This window comes from Podarcis liolepis (genome assembly GCF_965112155.1).
Source record: "Podarcis liolepis genome assembly, chromosome: 18".
NCBI lineage: Eukaryota > Metazoa > Chordata > Lepidosauria > Squamata > Lacertidae > Podarcis > Podarcis liolepis.
The window spans coordinates 9162130-9181477 of record NC_139572.1 but is presented as its reverse complement, the minus strand read 5'-3'; the positions used below and the strand labels follow the sequence as shown (position 1 = coordinate 9181477).

Here is a 19348-nt window from a genome sequence, read left to right as displayed (position 1 = left end):
TATTCTTATTTATTTATTCACTTATTTAATCTGATTCATAACATCCAGCAGCACTTGATTAGGCCAATAACCCCTAAAGCACTTTATTTTAAGATAAGCAGGACATTCAGAAAAAAGTTTACAAAGTTACTTCAGAACATTAAAAAAGTGAAAATAACAAAACGGACTGAAATTGTATCAGCTTCCTAAGAATCTGGGTGGATGCTATATTTATTAAATTTATTTAAAAAAAAATATTATTAAGTCTCCATAGATATTCCAAAACACTTAATTTTATAATGAATGATTTTAGAGTGTTGCTTGTGCTGTACTTTTGTACTGTTTTATTGTTGTTAGCTACCCTGAGCCCGGCTTCGTCTGGGGAGGGCGGGATATAAATAAAATTTATCTTTATTATTATTATTGTCTACCTACCAGAGTTTTTAAAAAAACAACTAAATACAGAATGCTTCTTGACTCCCCACCCCTCTTGATGTTTGTTTTATTACTCCTTTTTATCACCTGTTTTAAAAAACATGTTTATATTATCTAAGCCCCGAAGTCGTATATCAGTAATCCTCTGCTTATATTTCAAATCCTGCCTTTGACTTCATGTCTGGATGTTAGTGTGACAGATAATATAACAATGGTCTCCATTCTTCCTTGAACAATTCTTCCTTATGTCCTCTTAGTTTAGCAGGGAATTTCTCCCTTTCCGCATCTTCCACCAGCTTCATCAGCCATTCCTCCTTGGTGGGGAATTCTCCTTCTTTCCACTTCCGTGTGTATAAAGTCCTGGCTGTTGTGGTTGCATTCAGAAAACCTAACGAACCACCGGCCAGTTTCTCATCTCCCTTTCGTGTGTAATTGTTATGTACTGAGTTGAATAGGATCCAAAATGCAGCAGTCTGAATGGTCCTAGAACAATAGGATTCAGAATGCAGCACTATGATTGGTCTCCAGGAGCCACCCAATCCAGCTCCAGATGGAAGTGAATCCCCAACCTGATTGGCCCACAGGAGAATCCCGGAATTAGCCAATCACGTGCAGCCCATTGTGTAAATAATGTATATAAAGCAGATACTTTGGGGGGACTTTCATTCCTCCTCACCACTATGAGCTGAATAAAGAGCACGAAATCCATTTTCGACTCTGAGTATATTTCAGTAATGTTCTGGAGTAAGCGGCCACAGACCAGATCCAGGCGCTTTGGAAAGAAACTGATTTTCTGGATCCGTTTCAAGTGGGGTTTAGGCCATGGGACAAAGAAGCAGCCCAGCAGGCTGGGAAGTGCTGGGACTGCGCGGTCCTTTGGGCCGAGTCCTGTTCTCCAGGCCGGACTGCTGACTGCGGAGTCACTCTGGCATGGGACTGGGCAGCCATTTTCTCTCTGCCTTCTCTGTCAGGTTTCAGTCAGAGTCAGTCTGCCTCAGTTGTGAGCAGTGTGTAATCTCAGTCAAACTGTTGGGAACCATGTTGTTTAGGAAGAAGGTTATTTTAACTCAGTAAAGTCCATTAAAAACTCTGCATTAGCTGCGCGTCAGTTTAGGCCTGACGTCGTTTCCAGACGGTGTTAGTTGGGGAATGTTTTTCAGCTCCGGGAGCCTTGAATGTGGGGTTTACAGGGCTCAATCCTATCCACAGGGCACTGGCTCCCGGTGGAGTACAGGATAATAATAATAATAATAATAATAATAATAATAATAATAATAATAATAATTTATACCCCGCCCATCTGGCTGCGCTTCCCCAGCCACTCTGGGCAGCTTCCAAAAAAATATTAAAATACTGTAATACATCAAACATTAAAAGCTTCCCTAAACAGGGCTGCCTTCAGATGTCTTCTAAAAATCTGGTAGTTGAATAATAATAATATGTAGGATAAGGTTAGGATGCTGGCTTAACCTTTAAAGCCCTATAGGGCCTAGGTCCCTCGTATCTACGGGGCCGCCTCTCCTGGTATGTCCCATGGAGGACCTTATGGTCTTCAAACAAAAACATCTTGGAGGTCCCGGGCCACAGGGAGGTTAGGCTGGCCTCAACCAGAGCCAGGGCTTTTTCGGCTGTGGCTCCGATCTGGTGGAACGCTCTGTCCCAAGAGACCAGGGCCCTGCGGGACTTGACATCTTTCCGCAGGGCCTGCAAGATGGAGCTGCTCAGCCAGGCCACAGTCGGACCCCCTCCTTTGGTCATCCCCGCAGACCTGTAGCCCAATGGTTGCCATTAATTTGATTTTGAATTGATTTTAGAATGAATTGATTTTAGAATTCTGTGTTACTTTTATTGTTAGCCACTCTAAGCCCGGCTTCGGCTGGGGAGGGTAGGATATAAATAAAATTTTCTTTTTCTCCTTCTTCTTCTTCTTCTTCTTCTTCTTCTTCTTCTTCTTCTTCTCCCCCACATTGTTTAACATCTACATGAAACCACTGGGTGCGGTTATCCGGAGGTTTGGAGTATGTTATCAGAATTATGCTGACAACACTACGCTCTATTTCTCCTTCACATCTGCAGGGGAGGCAGTGGAAGTGCTGGACTTCCTTGGTCTTGCCTTGGTAATGGATTTCGAGTGGGGTTTAGGCCTGGTTTTGGCACAGAAACTGCTTTGGTCATCCAGTATGGTGACCTCTGTTGAGAGAGAGAAGCATGTCCCTGATAATTCTTCTCGACTTCTCACCGGCTTTCGGTACCATTGACCATGGTATCCTTCTGGAGTGACTCTCCAAGCGAGGGGTGGGTGGCAGCGCTTTGCGGTGGTTCCAGTCCTACTTGGATGGTCATTTCCAGACAGTGTTACTTGGGGAATGTTTTTCAGCTCCGGGAGCCTTGAATGTGGGGTTCCACAGGGCTGAATCCTATCCCCACATTGTTTAACATCTACATAAAACCGCTTTTCAGTCAAGGCTTGGCTAAGGTCAGCTGCTACTCTTTGGAACAGGGAGCAGAGCTTAAGCCATACAGAAATTAAACCAACAGACTACGGGAGATAACTTAAATTAATTTCTCAGTTTATTGATATACAAAACTTAGGAGAACGAAATGACATGAAGTGTACTTGTAAATGACACAGCATACAAAAGATTTCCACCCATCTTACTGTTCATGTCAATAGGACTACACAAAACCTGGGCTAAGAAGGAACATAATCTCTTTCAGACGTGGAGAAGGAAGAACATGGATGAGTAGCTGTGTTTCCTTTATGTACTTCTGGACATAGGGAACATGGACTATTTTAAGAATCATATGTCCCTTTAATTTCTGGTTGTCAGGTGCTCCTTTGTGTTCAGATCAGGCCTCAGCACAATAATGTAGCACTTGGGAAGGAAGATGCAGCCCAGAAGCCCAGCACTGGAGGCCAACATAGAGAAGATCTGCACGGCCACCATGTACTTGCCCTTGGTGCTCAGGTAGGTGGGAACAAAAGAGACCCAAACACTGCAGAAGACCAGCATGCTGAAGGTGATCAGCTTGGCTTCGTTGAAGGAGCCGGGCAACTTCCTGGCTAGGAAAGCCACCGTGAAGCAGGTGGCAGCCAAGAAGCCCAGGTAGCCGAGGGCAACGTAGAACATGGCCACAGACCCTTCGTTGCATTGCAGGAGGATCTCTTCCACCTGGGAGCGCATGTCAGACTCTGGGAATGGGGGAGAAGAGCCCAGCCAGATGGTGCAGATGAGAACTTGCCCCCCAGAAGAGGAGATGACAATGGAGTTGGCCAGACTCTTGCCCAGCCATCTCCTCACCCTGTTCCCGGGCTTTGTGGCCAGGAAGGCCAGCACCACCGTGATGGTCTTTGCCAAGACAGAAGAAACAGCAACTGAGAAGATGATGCTGAAGGCCGTTTGTCGGAGAAGGCAGGTCTCTTTCCTTGGGCGCCCGATGAAGAGGAAGGAGGACCAAAAGGAAAGCAGGAGGGAGACGAGCAGGATGTAGGAGAGGTCCCGGTTGTTGGCTTTGACTATGGGAGTTTCCTTGTATTTAATGAAGATTCCCAACACAATGCCTGCTGTTAAGGACAAGCAGAGGGCAACGGAAGCTAAAACCATTCCTAAATATTCTCCATAAGCCAGGAATATGATAATCTTGGGGACACATTGATCTCTGTCCTTGTTTGAATGGTGATCTTCTGGGCATTTGGTGCAATGTTCTGCATCTGGGGAAGAGAATAAGAGTGGCTGCAGCATCACTTACATCCCTAATGATCTGTGCTCTATTATGTTTTGAAGAAATCCTAGAGATTTCTTCCTTATGATCATTCCTTTCAACTCTCTTCCAGGATGTAATGAAGGTGATTAATCCTAAAGGAGTTGAGGAAGGAGCCACATTCCACAATGTCTGCAGAATTCTCACAAAAAGTGTGTGAGACTGAATTTCTGCCCTGTGTTTACTCTCTCCAGAAATACCTTCCCCCTTGGAGTCACCCACCTTCCTGGGCGGAGAAGGTCCCTTCCGCACACCGAGCGCAAGCATAGCAGCAAATGGGCTTTCCTTCTAGAACCACCTTGGCATATCCAGGTCGACATCTTTCTGTACACCTGGAACGAGGCACGGCCTAACCAGGAAGACAAGAAGGTTCAAGAAAGAGGAACAGTTAGGAATATTTGTGGGTATGTAATTCACTCATAGGGACGCGAGTGGCGCTTTGGGTTAAACCACAGAGCCTAGGACTTGCCGATCAGAAGGTCGGCGGTTCGAATCCCCATGACGGGCTGAACTGCCATTGCTCAGTCCCTGCTCCTGCCAACCTAGCAGTTCGAAAGCAAGTCAAAGTGCAAGTAGATACATAGGTACCGTTCCAGCGGGAAGGTAAACGGCATTTCCGTGCTTTGTTCTGGTTCGCCAGAAGCGGCTTAGTCCTGCTGCCCACATGACCCAGAAGCTGTACGCAGGTTCCTTCAGCCAATAAAGCGAGATGAGCACCGCAACCCCAGAGTCGGCCACGACTGGACCTAATGGTCAGGGGTCCCATTACCTTTACCTTAATTTACACAGAGAGTGAATTCAAACAGATCTCTGGACTGCAGCCTTTGACCCCTCATCAGGGTCCTTTCAACCCCCCACTGACCATTGGGGCGACCAGAATATCTTGTTCTTCATAATTAGTTCAGGACAACTGAGGTTTGCACCACAGAACTCTGTTTCCTCTCCTCCATTTACCTGCTTCCCTTCTTTAAAAAACTTCAAAGCAAATGACAATGGGTCTGACATGTGATTTCCCCAAATTTCAGGATTCTGATAATCTCTCAACCGCTAATTAAGACACATTTAATGTTACTTTTCCAAATAAATTGCTTTCCATCCTTCTGCATGTATGAAAACCCAATTGTTCACTTTTACTAGGTGTTTTCCCTTGTCTTCTACGTAGTCCATTCGGTTAAACATTCTGTCCAGAATTCTTAAATTCTCAGTCTGGTTCGGAAATAGATAGTGTCTTTTCTAAGGACCTCTGGGCTATAGCCTTTCTCTGAGCACCCCAAATTCCCCTCCTATCTCAGCTGCTGTGGAAAGAAGGAGAGGAGGTTGCAGCTGTTATTGGACGGTCAAGACATCATTGATCAACCTGATATAGTCATTTTGCAGCAGTTGTTCAAGGAAAAATATATTCAGGATCTCCTAGCCTCCCCTCTCTGTGATTCCCCTTACCTTGTTGAATTTCTTGGGCCACTCAATAGCTTCTGGGTTAATGGTGAACTTTATGCCAGCAGACGTCTCTCTCCTTATATTCCCAATTTTCACAAGGGCACGAGACTTATTGGGAGACATCACCCAGTTCATAATATTAAAGTCTCCTGGCAGCTCCCAGTTCTCATCCAAGCACAGCCTGCCCCTGGAAGTATTCAGACACCGGATTTCTCTTAAGAAAGGGTGAAGCTGGAATGACAGGGGAAAGCACCAGCACTGAGAAACCTTGAAGCCAAGATGGGTATCTCAGTCCTACTCACTTCAACCTCTTATGATTTGGGGCCTGCGTGTATCTCATGTAGACTGGAATTCCTATTCAGCCATTTCTCTTACTACAGACCCTGCAAGTGCCCCAATTTTCCAGGGATGTCCCTGAATTAGAGACAGTTTTTCATGTGATCCCGAAATTCCCCACTTTTACTTAGAATGTCTGTATATTCATTGGAGAAATGTTGGCGGATGTGGAGTTTTTCAGCCCACAAGCCGTCCAATCCTATATCAGGAATTTTTAAATGTTCAATATTTTAGTATGAATTTCATTATGTTGGGAGATGCCCAGAGTGCTGAGGCAACCGAAGAAGATGTATAAACAGTGCTATTTTTCTAGAAAAGAAGGTGCCGGAACTCACCATGAACACCTCCTTCTTACAATGGCAATGGCACCCACCTGAGAGGGGCCAAAACTGAGTTCCAGCGAGTTCCCACCTGAAAAAAAGCCCTGGCTATAAACAGAAAGATTATCATTATGGAACGGGATGTTTCTATTTTCATCAGAGAAATGTTGGGCGGTATGCTACTATTACTAATACTAATACTAACTATGATATTTTACAGGTCTATCCCCAGTCAAGATCAGCATCTGTGTGGACTGCAGGTTGCAAAAGGGGGAAGGAAATACCTGCCACGGCTGTAGCCTTTGGGGTCCCCATTGCTCTCCTTCCTCCACCATCAGCCTCCTCTGGGATCTCGATGAAAGCGAAGCATGCAAGGCCTGAGCCACAGCCTGAACATTGATGTAAGTGCCATAGCTGTCATCAGACAGGACTCTCTCACGCTCCCCTTGGAGCAATGGCTGCAGTTTCTCCTCCTCTCTGCATCTTATCCTGCCTTTCACGGACAACAGGTGCTTTGAATATGAACACTGAAATGCTTGATTCAAATAATCCTCAAGATTGGTCTGCAATTTATATTTGTCACCTTTGCTGCTCCTTATTCCAGTCTGAATTGCAAAGGACAGAGAACCATGGAGGTGCTGGAAGTAATTTGAAGGGAGGGAAAAGCCAATTCTGTTTTCTAGCAAAGCTGTTGTGATCCAGACTTTCGCCCCTATTTCCTTCTCATAGATATTGTTTATTACCATGAGTATTGAGATACCCAGTGCATTGGTTATATAGGAAACAAATACCCCAACTTGTCTCCATAGGAAAAAAGGTTCCCCAGGCCTGATAAACTGATTTATATCCTTTTCTGGTACGCGTTTAGATAAAGCAATGCAGATCCCTTTGCTGAGCATCAGAGGTTTCACAGCTCTCACAAATCTTTCTCCACCTTCATTGTCTGGAGTGCAGAGGCCAATCCACGTCCATCCAAAATACAGGAGCAATTCAACAATCCCCTGGTACTGACTTTCCTCTTTGGGACTCATCCGGTAGACAAAAGGGAACAGGGTTTTACCTTCGAGAATCTGGGCAGTGAAGCTATAACTGATCTAGCAAGGAAAGCAAAAGATCAGCAATTTATTTTACTTTCAGCATAACAAATATTTAATTATCTGAAATGTCTGATATCTATCTAAATCTCTACTGGCTGAGGCTGATGGGAGTTTTAGTCTGAAACATCTGGAGGTGACAAGTTGGTGAAGGCTCAGTTTTGAAAAAGGGATGTAGGATCCATAGCTCAGGATTTTCCCATTTTTAAAAATATCCCTGCTTGACCTATCCAAAGAGAAAGTAGCATTTTACGCAGTTGAAATTCTCTGTCCCTCCATGCTCTCCCACTACTTACCTGTGGGGTTTTGTAGATGCCTGACAAGGCTGAAATCACTCTTGAGATGACAGTATTGCCTCTTTCAAGAACAGCCAGCAGGTGATTCTGTTCTCCACAGTGATAATTGGGAATATTGCATCCACTGCCTGCAAGCAGCTCTAGCATGGCGTCCGAAGTCATCCTTGCATCGAAATGGTTCTCATAGATGTTGTAGCCCAGGGTGATGTTGGGGAAGAGACTGAGATCGTGGTTGACCTCTTCGATGGTGAAAAGGAAAGACAGCATGTACCAGTAGGACCTATTTGCCTCCCTGCAATAAATGAATCATTTAAAAACAGTGAAACGTATGTTCATATGAATGTGGCGGGGATACGAACCACCGACCTTCTGATCAGCAAGTCCTAGGCTGTGTGGTTTAACCCACAGCGCCACCCGCGTCCCTCAAGAGTTACTTAATGCACTTCTAATTTTTTTAAATCAGCCACTAAACGTCACGCAGAGGGTCTTAAAAATCCATTTGTAAAACTAAGATTCCTTAACGACAGTTGCTAAATTGTACAAATGAAATAATATTGAATAAAGCCTTTGAGCCTTGGCATCCTGCAGGTGAGGAAATTCATTGCATCCTTTTGATCCCTTACCAGATTCATTGGCATCCTTGCATTCTACTGAAAGCAACACAGAATCAAAGGTAGGAGAGTGTTTCGCTAAGGAAGACCCAGAGAACTTTGAAATAGGAGAGGTTTGTGTGGAATCTTTTACTGGACCCCCCCAGCGCCCATCACCCCCAGTCAGCAAGACCAATGGTCAGGTCTTGCAACATCAGCCCTTGGCTCCCCATCCGTGAGAAAGGAGCTATTTCCTTGATAAATAAGAACCACTAGAAGGACTGGAGAACCATGAAACTGTGAAGTACATACTTTTCAATCCTGGCGAAGGGTGTCTGAGAAAAGACGTATGGAGTTTCCTTAAAGTATTTTGGAGATATGATCCCACTGATGAGAAAGTGTCCAGGCCGGTAGTAATTGCGAGCATCCGTTTGATCCCTGACCAGATTCAAGGGGCATTTCGCCTTGTGGTTCCCGCAGACTCCAAAGGGCATCATGAGCAGCAGAAGCAGCAACAGACGGAGCAGGGATCTCATTCTGGCTCTGCCTCCTCCCACCAAGAAGACAACGCAGAAGAACCCAAAGACTTTTGCAAAATCAGACTGAGTGGGCTTTCCCAATCCGGGTGGTTTTCAACTCTACCTTCAGAGCTAGGAAGCGCAAGGCAGGCACACCCTCTTTTGCCAGCTCTGCATCTTGACTCAGTCTGTCTCCAACACAGGAAAAATTCTCTGCACCAACTTTTTCTTTCCCAGACACAGCGCAATTAATATTGTCATGTTGCTTTCCAAGGCTCATGCAATCTCCAGAAATATCTCCTGAGCTTTCAGAAGATGAGATGACTATAATTTTGATTATTCCAAGTGGAATAAGATTCATGACACTAACTTTCCGAAGTCTTGAATGGCTCTGGCAGCAGGTGCAGAGCTGGAGAAAAACATGATGGAGAAAAGTCAAAAGGTGTTTTGGGGAATTGGAAGTTTGGCCTGAACTTTGCTCCCAAGCACCAAAGAAGAGGCCTGCATCTGGATCCGACCATCGACTCTCCTTCCTTGGAGGTTTTTAAGCAGAGTTTGGATGGCTATCTGTTAGGGATGCTTTAGAGAGCCAGTGTGGTGTAGTGGTTAAGAGCGGTGGACTCGTAATCTGGGGAACCGGGTTCGCTTCCCCACTCCTCCACCTGCAGCTGCTGGGTGACCTTGGGCCAGTCACACTTCTCTGAAGTCTCTAAGTCTCACTCACCTCACAGAGTGTTTGTTGTGGGGAAGGAAGGAAAAGGAGATTGTGAGCCGCTTTGAGACTCCTTAGGGTAGTGATAAAGCGGGATATCAAATCCAAACTCTTCTCCTTCTTCTAGTTGGCCACTTTGGGTGGATTTGATTCCTGCCAACACCTTTTGGTTCTCCCCCTGAAGGGAAGTAGCATGTTGGTGGTTTTGAAGCCACTTCAAGTGAATTTCCACCACTTCTTTGAAAGGCTTCTCCAACAGAGGGAAGCTCTCTGGGGTTGGTGGAGGGGAGAAATGTTGCTCTGAGCCTTAGGCTCTCCCTTCCCCTTTGACATTTTCTGCAGAAGGAGAGCTTCTGTTTCACATGGCGCCAACTTGCTCCTCATCTTTGAGCAGAAACCTCTCTACTCATAAACAAATTGTGTGCGCAGAAGCCAGGCTAGCATTCTAGCAGCTTTGTTATTCTTTATCAAGTATTTATTAATATGTATTTATCTATTTATTTGACCTATTTCCTAAAATCCATGCACCACTTAATTAGGGAAATAAGTGTTGCTAATCTCCCTTTGCTGAGCAAGGTTTTGGAGCATGTGGCCGCACACCAGATGGTGGTGGTGGTTCCAGTCCTACTTGGATGGTCATTCCTAGACGGTGTTACTTGGAGAATGCTTTTCAGCGCTGGGAACCTTGAATGTGGGGTTCCGCAGGGCTCAATCCTATGTTCCACATTGTTGAACATCTACATGAAATCGCTGGGTGGGGTTATCTGGAGGTTTCAAGTATGTTGTCAGAATGATGCTGATGACACTCAGCTCTATTTCTCCTTCACATCTGCAGGGGAGGCAGTGGAAGTGCTGGACCAGTGTCTTGCCTCGGCAATGGACTGGATGAGAGCCAACCAACTGAAGCTCAATCCAGATAGGACTGGGGCACTGTTAGTGGGTGGTTCCCTAGACCAGATGGGTGGGAGGTCGCCTGCTCTTGATAGGGTTACGCTTCCTCTGAAGGAGCAGGCTCATAGCTTGGGGGTACTCCTGGACCCTTTGCTGTCACTTGAGGCTCAGGACGCTTCAGTGGCGGGGAGTGCCTTCCATCAGCTTTGGCTGGTGGCCCAGCTACGCCCCTATCTGGACAGGGATAGCCTAACAACTGTTGTCTATGCTCTGGTAATCCCAAGGTTAGATTACTGCAATGCGTTATACGTAGGGCTGCCTCTGAAGACAGTTCGGAAACTTCAGCTAGTGCAAAATACACTGATCCTAGTCCGACAGCACTGCTACCAATTCATTTCTGGGCCCCATTCAAAGTCCTGGTATTGACCTAGAAAGCCTTAAATGGCTCAGGACCGCAATACCTCAAGGACCGCCTCTTTCCATATGATCCTACCCGGACCCTGAGATCATCTTCTGAGGCCCTTCTTCGTGTGCCTCCTCCTCAAGAGGTCAGGAGGGTGGCAACACAAGAACGGGGCCTTCTCTGCAGTGGCTCCCCGTCTGTGGAATGCTCTCCCCAGGGAAGTTCACCTAGCGCCTTCATTATACACCTTTGGACATCAGGCAAAAACGTTCCTTTTTGGTTGATTTGATTGACATCCTTTGCCCTTTTAAAATGTGGTTCTTTTTGGGGGTGTTATTGGGTTGTTGTTTTTATTTTGATTATATATCTTCTGGTTTTGTATATTAATTTTGTTCTGTGACCCGCACTGAGACCTCCGTGTATGGGGCAGTATATAGATTCAACAAACAAACAAACAAACAAACAAGTCAGCTTTCTCAGGACCTTTATTTATTATATATATATATATATATATATGCAGGTTTTGGTGTCCTCGGGTGTCTTCCCGTGTAAAAGTTGGGGTGTCTAGGCGACGTTTCGACGAGGTCTCACTCGTCATCTTCAGGCTGGTGCTTTCGGCTTCTTGTTACTGGAACAGAGCGGGATCTCAGTGTTTGAGTTCCTATAAATACTGTAGAGGGGTGTGGTGTATTGCCTCAAAAGTTCTGGGCAGAGGGGAAGTTCCCAGGCTAGTGTTCTTTTCTTCTTTTGTTCCTTAATTACTTGAGGGATATCTTGAGTGATTTCTTGAGTGATATTCTGAGTACCACTTAGGTGGGTCATTAGGTGTGGATTAGTTGCTAAAGCCTTCGTGTCTTGACCTCTTGAATTTGTGAAGAGTTTTTCTGGGAAGATGGCTGTACTGCACTTAGTTGTGCTTTGGCTTGGCTTCGTGTATAGGGGCGAGCTGTGGTTTTGTGCCCTGTGCCAGCCAGATCTGTGTAGGGATTGCAGGGGGGTGCAGCATCCGGAGTTGCCACTATGGTTTGGTTACTGGATGGTGTCTGTAATTTATCTGTGGAGAGGGTCTGGGTTTGGGTCTGGTGTGGTTGATTGGTGGTGGCGTTCTGTGTGCCTCTGGATCTGGTGTCGGTTTTTGTGGGGAGGGCTAATTTCCAGATGTCTGGCAGGCGGGACGTGTCGTCACGCTTGTTCATGTTGTGAGGGTGTTTCTCTATCTCGATGGCTTCCATGATTATTCTCTTGTGGTGATGTTCCATGTTAAAGAGCAATTTGGAATCTGCAAAATTAATTTCGTGTCCTGTTTCTTTCATGTGTTGGAAAAGAGAGGAAGATTTTTCTTCTTTTTTGACGGCATTCTTGTGTTCTGCGATACGTGCATTTATTCGTCTGTTTGTTTGTCCAATGTACGTGGCTGGGCAGACTTTGCAGGGTATTTCATAGACCCCTTGGTTTTCCAACTGGATTTTATCTTTGGGGTTTCTGAGGATATTGGCTATTTTTTGGTTGGTGCAAAAGGCTGTTTTGATATTGTGTTTATGGAGGATTTTGCTAATTTTATCTGTAGTGCCCTTGATATAAGGAAGGAGGGCCATGCCATTGTTTTCTTCCGTGTCTTGGTTTTTGGGGGGTGTTTCTTTTTGGATTAGCTTCTTAACCCTGTTTTGCTGGTATCCATTGGCGATTAACACATTTGAGAGATTCTGTAACTCAGTTGTCAAGTGGTCTTTGTCAGCCAGGCGTTTGGTTCTGGAGATGAGGGTCTTGGCTACGGAGTTTATTTGTGCAGGGTGGTGGTGTGATTGAGCATGTAAGTAGCGGTTGGTGTGTGTTTTTTTCCGGTAGATAGTGTGTCCTAGGGAGCCATCAGGTTTTTTGTAGATTAGGACGTCAAGGAAGGGAAGCTGGTTGTTGGCTTCTATTTCCATAGTGAATTGTATTTTGGGGTGTAGGCTGTTGAGATGTGTGAGGAAGCTATCTAGTTTTTCTTTCCCGTGTGGCCAAATTACAAAGGTGTCGTCAACATATCTGAGCCAAAGTTTGGGTTTGTGTTCTGACTTGTCTAAAGCATTGGTTTCAAAGTGTTCCATGTACAGATTTGCGATGACCGGTGAGAGGGGTGATCCCATAGGTGCTCATTCTATCTGTTTGTATCTTTGTCCATTGTGGATGAAGTACGTGTTGGTTAGGCAGTGGTTGGTCAGGTCCAGGATGTATTCGGGGGGATTGTATTTGTTTTGAATGGCTGTCAAGGCTTCATTAATGGGCACTTGTGTGAAGAGAGATACAACATCGAAGCTCACAAGTAGGTCATCGGGATGTAGGTTTTGCTTCTTTATTGTTTCTATGAACTGGAAGGAGTTTGTAACGTGTGAAGAGATGGATTCTGCATAGGGCTGAAGTTGCTTAGCGAGAAATTTAGCGAGATTTTGTAGAGGTGAGCCTATGGAGCTGACTATTGGTCTGAGTGGTGTTCCTTCTTTGTGTATCTTGGGGAGGCCGTAGAGTTTGGGGCATCTGGATGATTTTTCTCTGGGGATGATTCTTAGCTGGATTTCTTCACTGATAGGAGAGGCTTTTATTTTGGATTTGGTGGTTTTTTCCAGATAGGTGGTGGGATCTGTTTTTATAGGTTGGTAGGTAGGGTCTTGGAGTAGATTTGATAGTTTTGCTTGGTAGTCCGATGTGTTCATCACAACAGTGGCATTACCTTTGTCTGCTGGGAGAATGATTATGTTGTTGTCTTTCCTCAGGTTGGTGAGTGCTTTCTGTTCTTCTTTGTGTAAATTGCTTCTGGGTGGTTTGCTGGAGCAGAGGATGTTGGTGACTTCAAGTCTGATTTTATTGGCTTCATCTGGGTTGATTTTGGTTAGGCTAGCTTCGACTCCGCATATGATGTTTTCCGTGGGGATGCGTCTCGGGGTAACTGCAAAGTTGAAACCTTTGGAGAGTACTTTGGTTTCAGTTGAGGTGAGGATCCTGTCTGATATGTTATGTACTGTTTGTTTCATGGGTTGTTGTGGAGGGTGGCTGGGCTTCTGGCGTCTCTCTAGTTTGTGGAGTTTGTTGGTGTGTGTGTCTGTCTTATGTGAGGTCTCAGTTTCAGCTCTCCAGACGGCTAGTTGTTTGCATTTGTCCCAGAGTGCAGGGTGGATTTTGTTACAGAGTTTGAGGTGAAGAGTGAGCAGATCTTTGTTGGTTTGGTTTAGTAGGTATCTTTTCTTATGTAGTTCGTTTCTGATTAGGGATAGTTCAGTTCGTTTCAGGATCCTTTCGGTAGCTGGGGTTTTAGAGTGGAATTTAAGTTGGAAGCATGTGGGAATTAAGTTGTTGTCTCGGCAGTTGCGTAGGAACAAGAGATCACATAAGATGGTGGCTCTTCGGATTTCTAGTTTCTCGTAGGTTCTTGTCAGCTGGAAGGTTTCCTCCCCGTAGAGGTGAGATATTTGTTTTCGTAGATTTTCACGGGTACAGGAATGCAGGTTTTGGTGTCCTCGGGTGTCTTCAATCCCTACACAGATCTGGCTGGCACAGGGCACAAAACCACAGCTCGCCCCTATACACGAAGCCAAGCCAAAGCACAACTAAGTGCAGTACAGCCATCTTCCCAGAAAAACTCTTCACAAATTCAAGAGGTCAAGACACGAAGGCTTTAGCAACTAATCCACACCTAATGACCCACCTAAGTGGTACTCAGAATATCACTCAAGAAATCACTCAAGATATCCCTCAAGTAATTAAGGAACAAAAGAAGAAAAGAACACTAGCCTGGGAACTTCCCCTCTGCCCAGAACTTTTGAGGCAATACACCACACCCCTCTACAGTATTTATAGGAACTCAAACACTGAGATCCCGCTCTGTTCCAGTAACAAGAAGCCGAAAGCACCAGCCTGAAGATGACGAGTGAGACCTCGTCGAAACGTCGCCTAGACACCCCAACTTTTACACGGGAAGACACCCGAGGACACCAAAACCTGCATTCCTGTACCCGTGAAAATCTACGAAAACATATATATATATATATATATATATATATATATATATATATATATGATATTTATTAAAGGTTTAGAAATTAAAAAAACAAACAAACAAGAAATTTAACAGGACATACATTACAATACATAAAAAGAAAAACACAGAAAAACAATACAACAGTACAACAAAAAGAAACAATAACACTAAAACACAGATCCACTATTCCCTATCTTTAACTTTCATTTACTTGTTTCATCGGCCTCCTCACACCTCCCTTCTTTGTATTCTAGTTCAATTAATTGTTTCAGCAAATTCTTTCCATCTTACTCAATTTTTGTTCTATAATTTACCTTAACCCAATCTGACCTTATATTTTATACTTTGGCCCATTAACAATCCATTTTTACTTAATTCTTTATAACATTTCTGCTAAAACCATGTAACTTCATTCCAGCATCCTTCTAACATTCATTAATTTTGCTATATTTTTGTAAATATATTTTAAATTTTTTCCAATCTTCTTCCACCGACTCTTCTCCCTGCTCTCGGATTCTGCCAGTCATTTCCGCCAGTTCCATGTAGTCCATCACCTTCATCTGCCATTCTTCCAGGGTGGGTAGATCTTGTGTCTTCCAGTGCTTTGCAATAAGTATTCTTGCTGCTGTTGTGGCGTACATAAAAAAAGTTCTATCCTTCTTTGGCACCATTTGGCCGACCATGCCCAGGAGAAAGGCCTTTGGTTTCTTCAGAAAGGTATATTTAAATACCTTTTTCATTTCATTATAGATCATCTCCCAGAATGCCTTAATCTTTGGGCATGTCCACCATAGGTGAAAGAATGTATCTTCAGTTTCATTACATTTCCAACATTTATTATCGGGCAAATGTTAAATTTTTGCAAGCTTGACTGGTGTTATGTACCACCTGTAAATCACTTTCATTAAATTCTCTTTTAAGGCATTACATGCCGTAAACTTCATACCAGTGGTCCATAACTGTTCCCAGTCAGCCATCATAATATTATGTCCAACATCTTGTGCCAATTTAATCATAGCAGATTTCACCGTTTCATCTTGAGTATTCCATTTCAACAGCAAGTTATACATTCTTGACAAATTCTTAACTTTAGGGTCTAACAATTCTGTTTCCAATTTTGATTTTTCTACCTGGAAGCCTAATTTTTTGTCCAAATTATATGCCTCCATTATTTGATAGTAATGGAGCCAATCTCGTACTCTGTTTTTTAATTTTTCAAAGCTCTGCAATTTTAACCTGTCACCCTCTTGTTCCAAAATTTCCCAATACTTCGGCCACACAGTCTATGCAGAGCTCCGCAATACAACGATCTTAATGGCAGCCCGTTCCCAGGTTCCGAGCAATGGAAATTTAGCTTCTCCCTCTCTTTTTGCAGGCAAATATTGTCCAATAACTCCCCCCCCTCTTCCCCTGCTTCCAAGGGGGGGTTCGCTATTTTTAGTGCTGGAGATTTAAACGTTTAAGGTAAACTTTCCAAGGCTTTAGCTTAAGCCTGTTTGCTTCCAATTATTACAGAGGAGGAAGGCGGACTTCCTGTTTTAAGCCTCCCCCCGTTCGTTGCCCAATTCAACTTTTAAAACTCCAATTCTTCACTTTACTCATGGGTAGTTACTTTTAAATCCAATTGTCCACAGGAAAAAGTCAGTGCTCTCTGGCAACGGCCGTGCGGCTTCACTCTGTGAAAGTAGCAATCAGTTTGAAGCACTGCGCCGCTCACCCCACTTCGCTCCGGAACCCCAAAATGGGTTTCCCCGCGAGTAGGGGAGGCGCTCTTGGTGCCCGCCGAATCCCACGTTCCCAGGCTTCCTCCGCCTGGGATTTTTAAGGGGTCCCACGCCTTCGCGGCGGCGGCAAGACCCGATTCTCACGAAGCGGGTTCCTCTCGGTCAGAGGAACTCCGCCATTGCCGATGGCGCTAACCCGGAAGTCCCTATTTATTAAATTTATATAGCACCTTTCATTGGAACACTACAGGTTGAATTGCTATAAGACTGAGAGTCTAGTAAGCTTTCCACTTGTATGGAGTGATGAAAGTTTAAGTAGGATGTTATCTTGGCTAATTAATATAAATGCTTTATCAGTGACTCATAAAGCATTTACCGTATTTTTTGCCCTATAGGGCGCACCGGCCCATAGGGTGCACTTATTTTTTTTGGGGGGGGGAGCCCCAAAGAGCAAAGAAGCCATGACAGCGAGCGGGATGGATCCCGCTAGCTGTCCTGGCTTCATTTTTAGCCTTGGGGCTGGGGGTCCAGGAGCGAAGGCGAGGTTGCGCAACCTCGCCATTGCTCTCAGAGCTTGCGGGGCTGGGGGCGGGGGAAGCCCGAGCTTCCCCCGACCCCAGCCCACAGAAGAGGCTGCTATCCACAAGCCTTCGGAGCCCGGCGGGAACTCCCTCTGGGCTCTCCAGGCTTGCAGATAGCTTCCTGAAGCCTGGAGAGCAAGAGGGGTCGGTGCGCACCGACCCCTCTCGCTGTCCAGGCTTCAGCGAAAGCCTGCATTCGCCCCATAGGACACACACACATTTCCCCTTCATTTTTGGAGGGGAAAAAGTGCATCCTATAGGGCGAAAAATACGGTTTATCAATGGAGAATGTAGGAGAGGTCCCAGTTGTTGGCTTTTAACTATGGGAGTTTTCTTGTATTTAATGAAGATTCCCAACACGATACCTGCTGTTAAGGACAAGACGAGGGCAATGGAAGTTAAAATGATTCCCAAATGTTCTTCACAACCCAAGAAGGTGGTAATCTTGGGGACACATTGGTCCCTGTCCTTGTTTGGGCATTTGGTGCAATGTTCTGCATCTGGAGATGAGTTTCTTCAGCATCTCTTACATCCAGAACCAGCTGTGTACAACTACATTCTGAAAATCTATGCTGCTGTGGGGGAGGTCATGAGATGATGATGTCAAACAGAGAAAGAGGGGCAAAAATAGTTTGTTCATTACGTTTTAAAGTTGTTTATGTGGTGTGCAGGTGTTCTCTCACTTTTGGTCACCAGAGCAACCTTGTGATTTAGGGCATAGCTGAGGGGCTCTACGCTGTCGTCTTTATTGCATAATTGCTGCTGAATGCTGAAGAGACGCCTCTTTACCTTGACCCCTGACACTTTGCTTCTTATCATTTTTATCGTTTTCTTTCATCGACATACCAACTTTCCTCCGTTGAGCTTCAGCTGATGACCATGCTTCTCCCTTTCTCTTTCCCTCTTCATAACAATATTGGGAGGCGTGCTCCGGATGCCCCTCTTTGCACCAGAGAAATGTTGGAGTTTATGCTGTTATCCGACCCCCGAGATGCCTGAAGGCAGCCCTGTATAGGGAAGTTTTCTACATGTCTAATGCTTTCTTCTGCTTCTGTCTATGTTGGAAGCCACCCAGAGTGGTGGGTGAGGTATAAATAATAAAGTTATTATTATGGAATAGGACGTCCCTATTTTCATCGGGGAAATGTTGGAGGGTATGTGTGGATGATTATTTACATCTCAGTCTTGGGGAAGGGTGTCTGTGTAAAGACATATAGAACTTGCTTGTGCAAATGTTTTGGAGATACAATCCCACTAATAAGAAGATCTCCAGACTGGTACTGATTGTAATTTTGTACATCAGATTCATCCCTGATCAGATTCAAGGGGCATTTTGCCTTCCGGTTCCCACAGAGCCCACAGGGCATCTTTAGCAGCCGAAATAGCCAGAGAAGCAGCAAAGGTTTCATTCTGGCTCCAGCTCCTCCTCCCCTGTGGCTCCTCTGATGCCAAGAGCCAGCCAAGCAGAATAATCGAAAGACTCATGCAAGACGAAAGCTGCAGTGGCTGTCCCAATCTGGGCAAGGTTCAGAGGTGTTAAGCACCATGTAGACATATCCCTGCTCCCCTCAGCCTTTCACCTGCACCAAATCTTGGAGAAATCGGTCGCTTTCTGGCACAGGAAATATTCTCTGCACCAATGTCCTTTTGCAGCCACTGTGCAATTAACAACATCACACTGTTGTTGCGCCTGGTGATCAGGCAATCTCCAGAAATATCTCTTGAGTTTCTGGAAGAGGAAATCACTATGATTTTGATAATTGGAAGTGGAAGAAGTCTCACCTTGATAACTTCCGGGAGCCTTGAGTGGCTCAAACAGCAAATGTGGAGTTAAATCCGGGGTGGTCCCTGGAAAACAGGGGTACTTGGAGGGTCTGTACATCACATTTGAGGTTTCACTTACCATTCACTCAGCTTGGAGAGGGAAGTGCACAATATTTCCTACGAAATATGACTGTGCGAAATCAGCCAGGATGACCCCAGATTAGCTTCAGAAAGATCAAAGGACTTGATCAGGTATCCCCTGGGATACAGACTGCAATAAAGAAATACATGCTGAACATGAAGCCCCAGGGGCTTGTGCCCATTGCTGCTGCTTTAAATCCATTTTCAGCATTTGAGATATAGCAAAATGAAGATCTATGGAGCTAGAATCCCAAGACAACTACGCGTGTTGCCTTGGCAAAAGAGGCCTGGCAAAACAGGACACCTATTTAGACTGCTAAAGCCAGGGAAATCCCCAGAGCTGAGGGACC

The 19348-nt window shown here is 45.0% G+C and overlaps 1 protein-coding gene across 1 annotated transcript; it reads right to left on the bottom strand.

Annotated features, from left to right (window-relative positions):
• Positions 1–3227: 3227 nt before the first annotated feature.
• Positions 3228–8785, bottom strand: LOC310697572 (vomeronasal type-2 receptor 26-like; the record flags this gene model as incomplete). Its single annotated transcript, XM_083484301.1, has 6 exons — positions 3228–4126; positions 4399–4525; positions 5617–5844; positions 6554–7363; positions 7660–7951; positions 8562–8785. 6 exons carry the CDS (start codon positions 8783–8785, stop codon positions 3228–3230), a joined length of 2580 nt encoding a protein of 859 aa, XP_083340427.1.
• Between the last annotated feature and the right edge of the window lie 10563 nt (positions 8786–19348).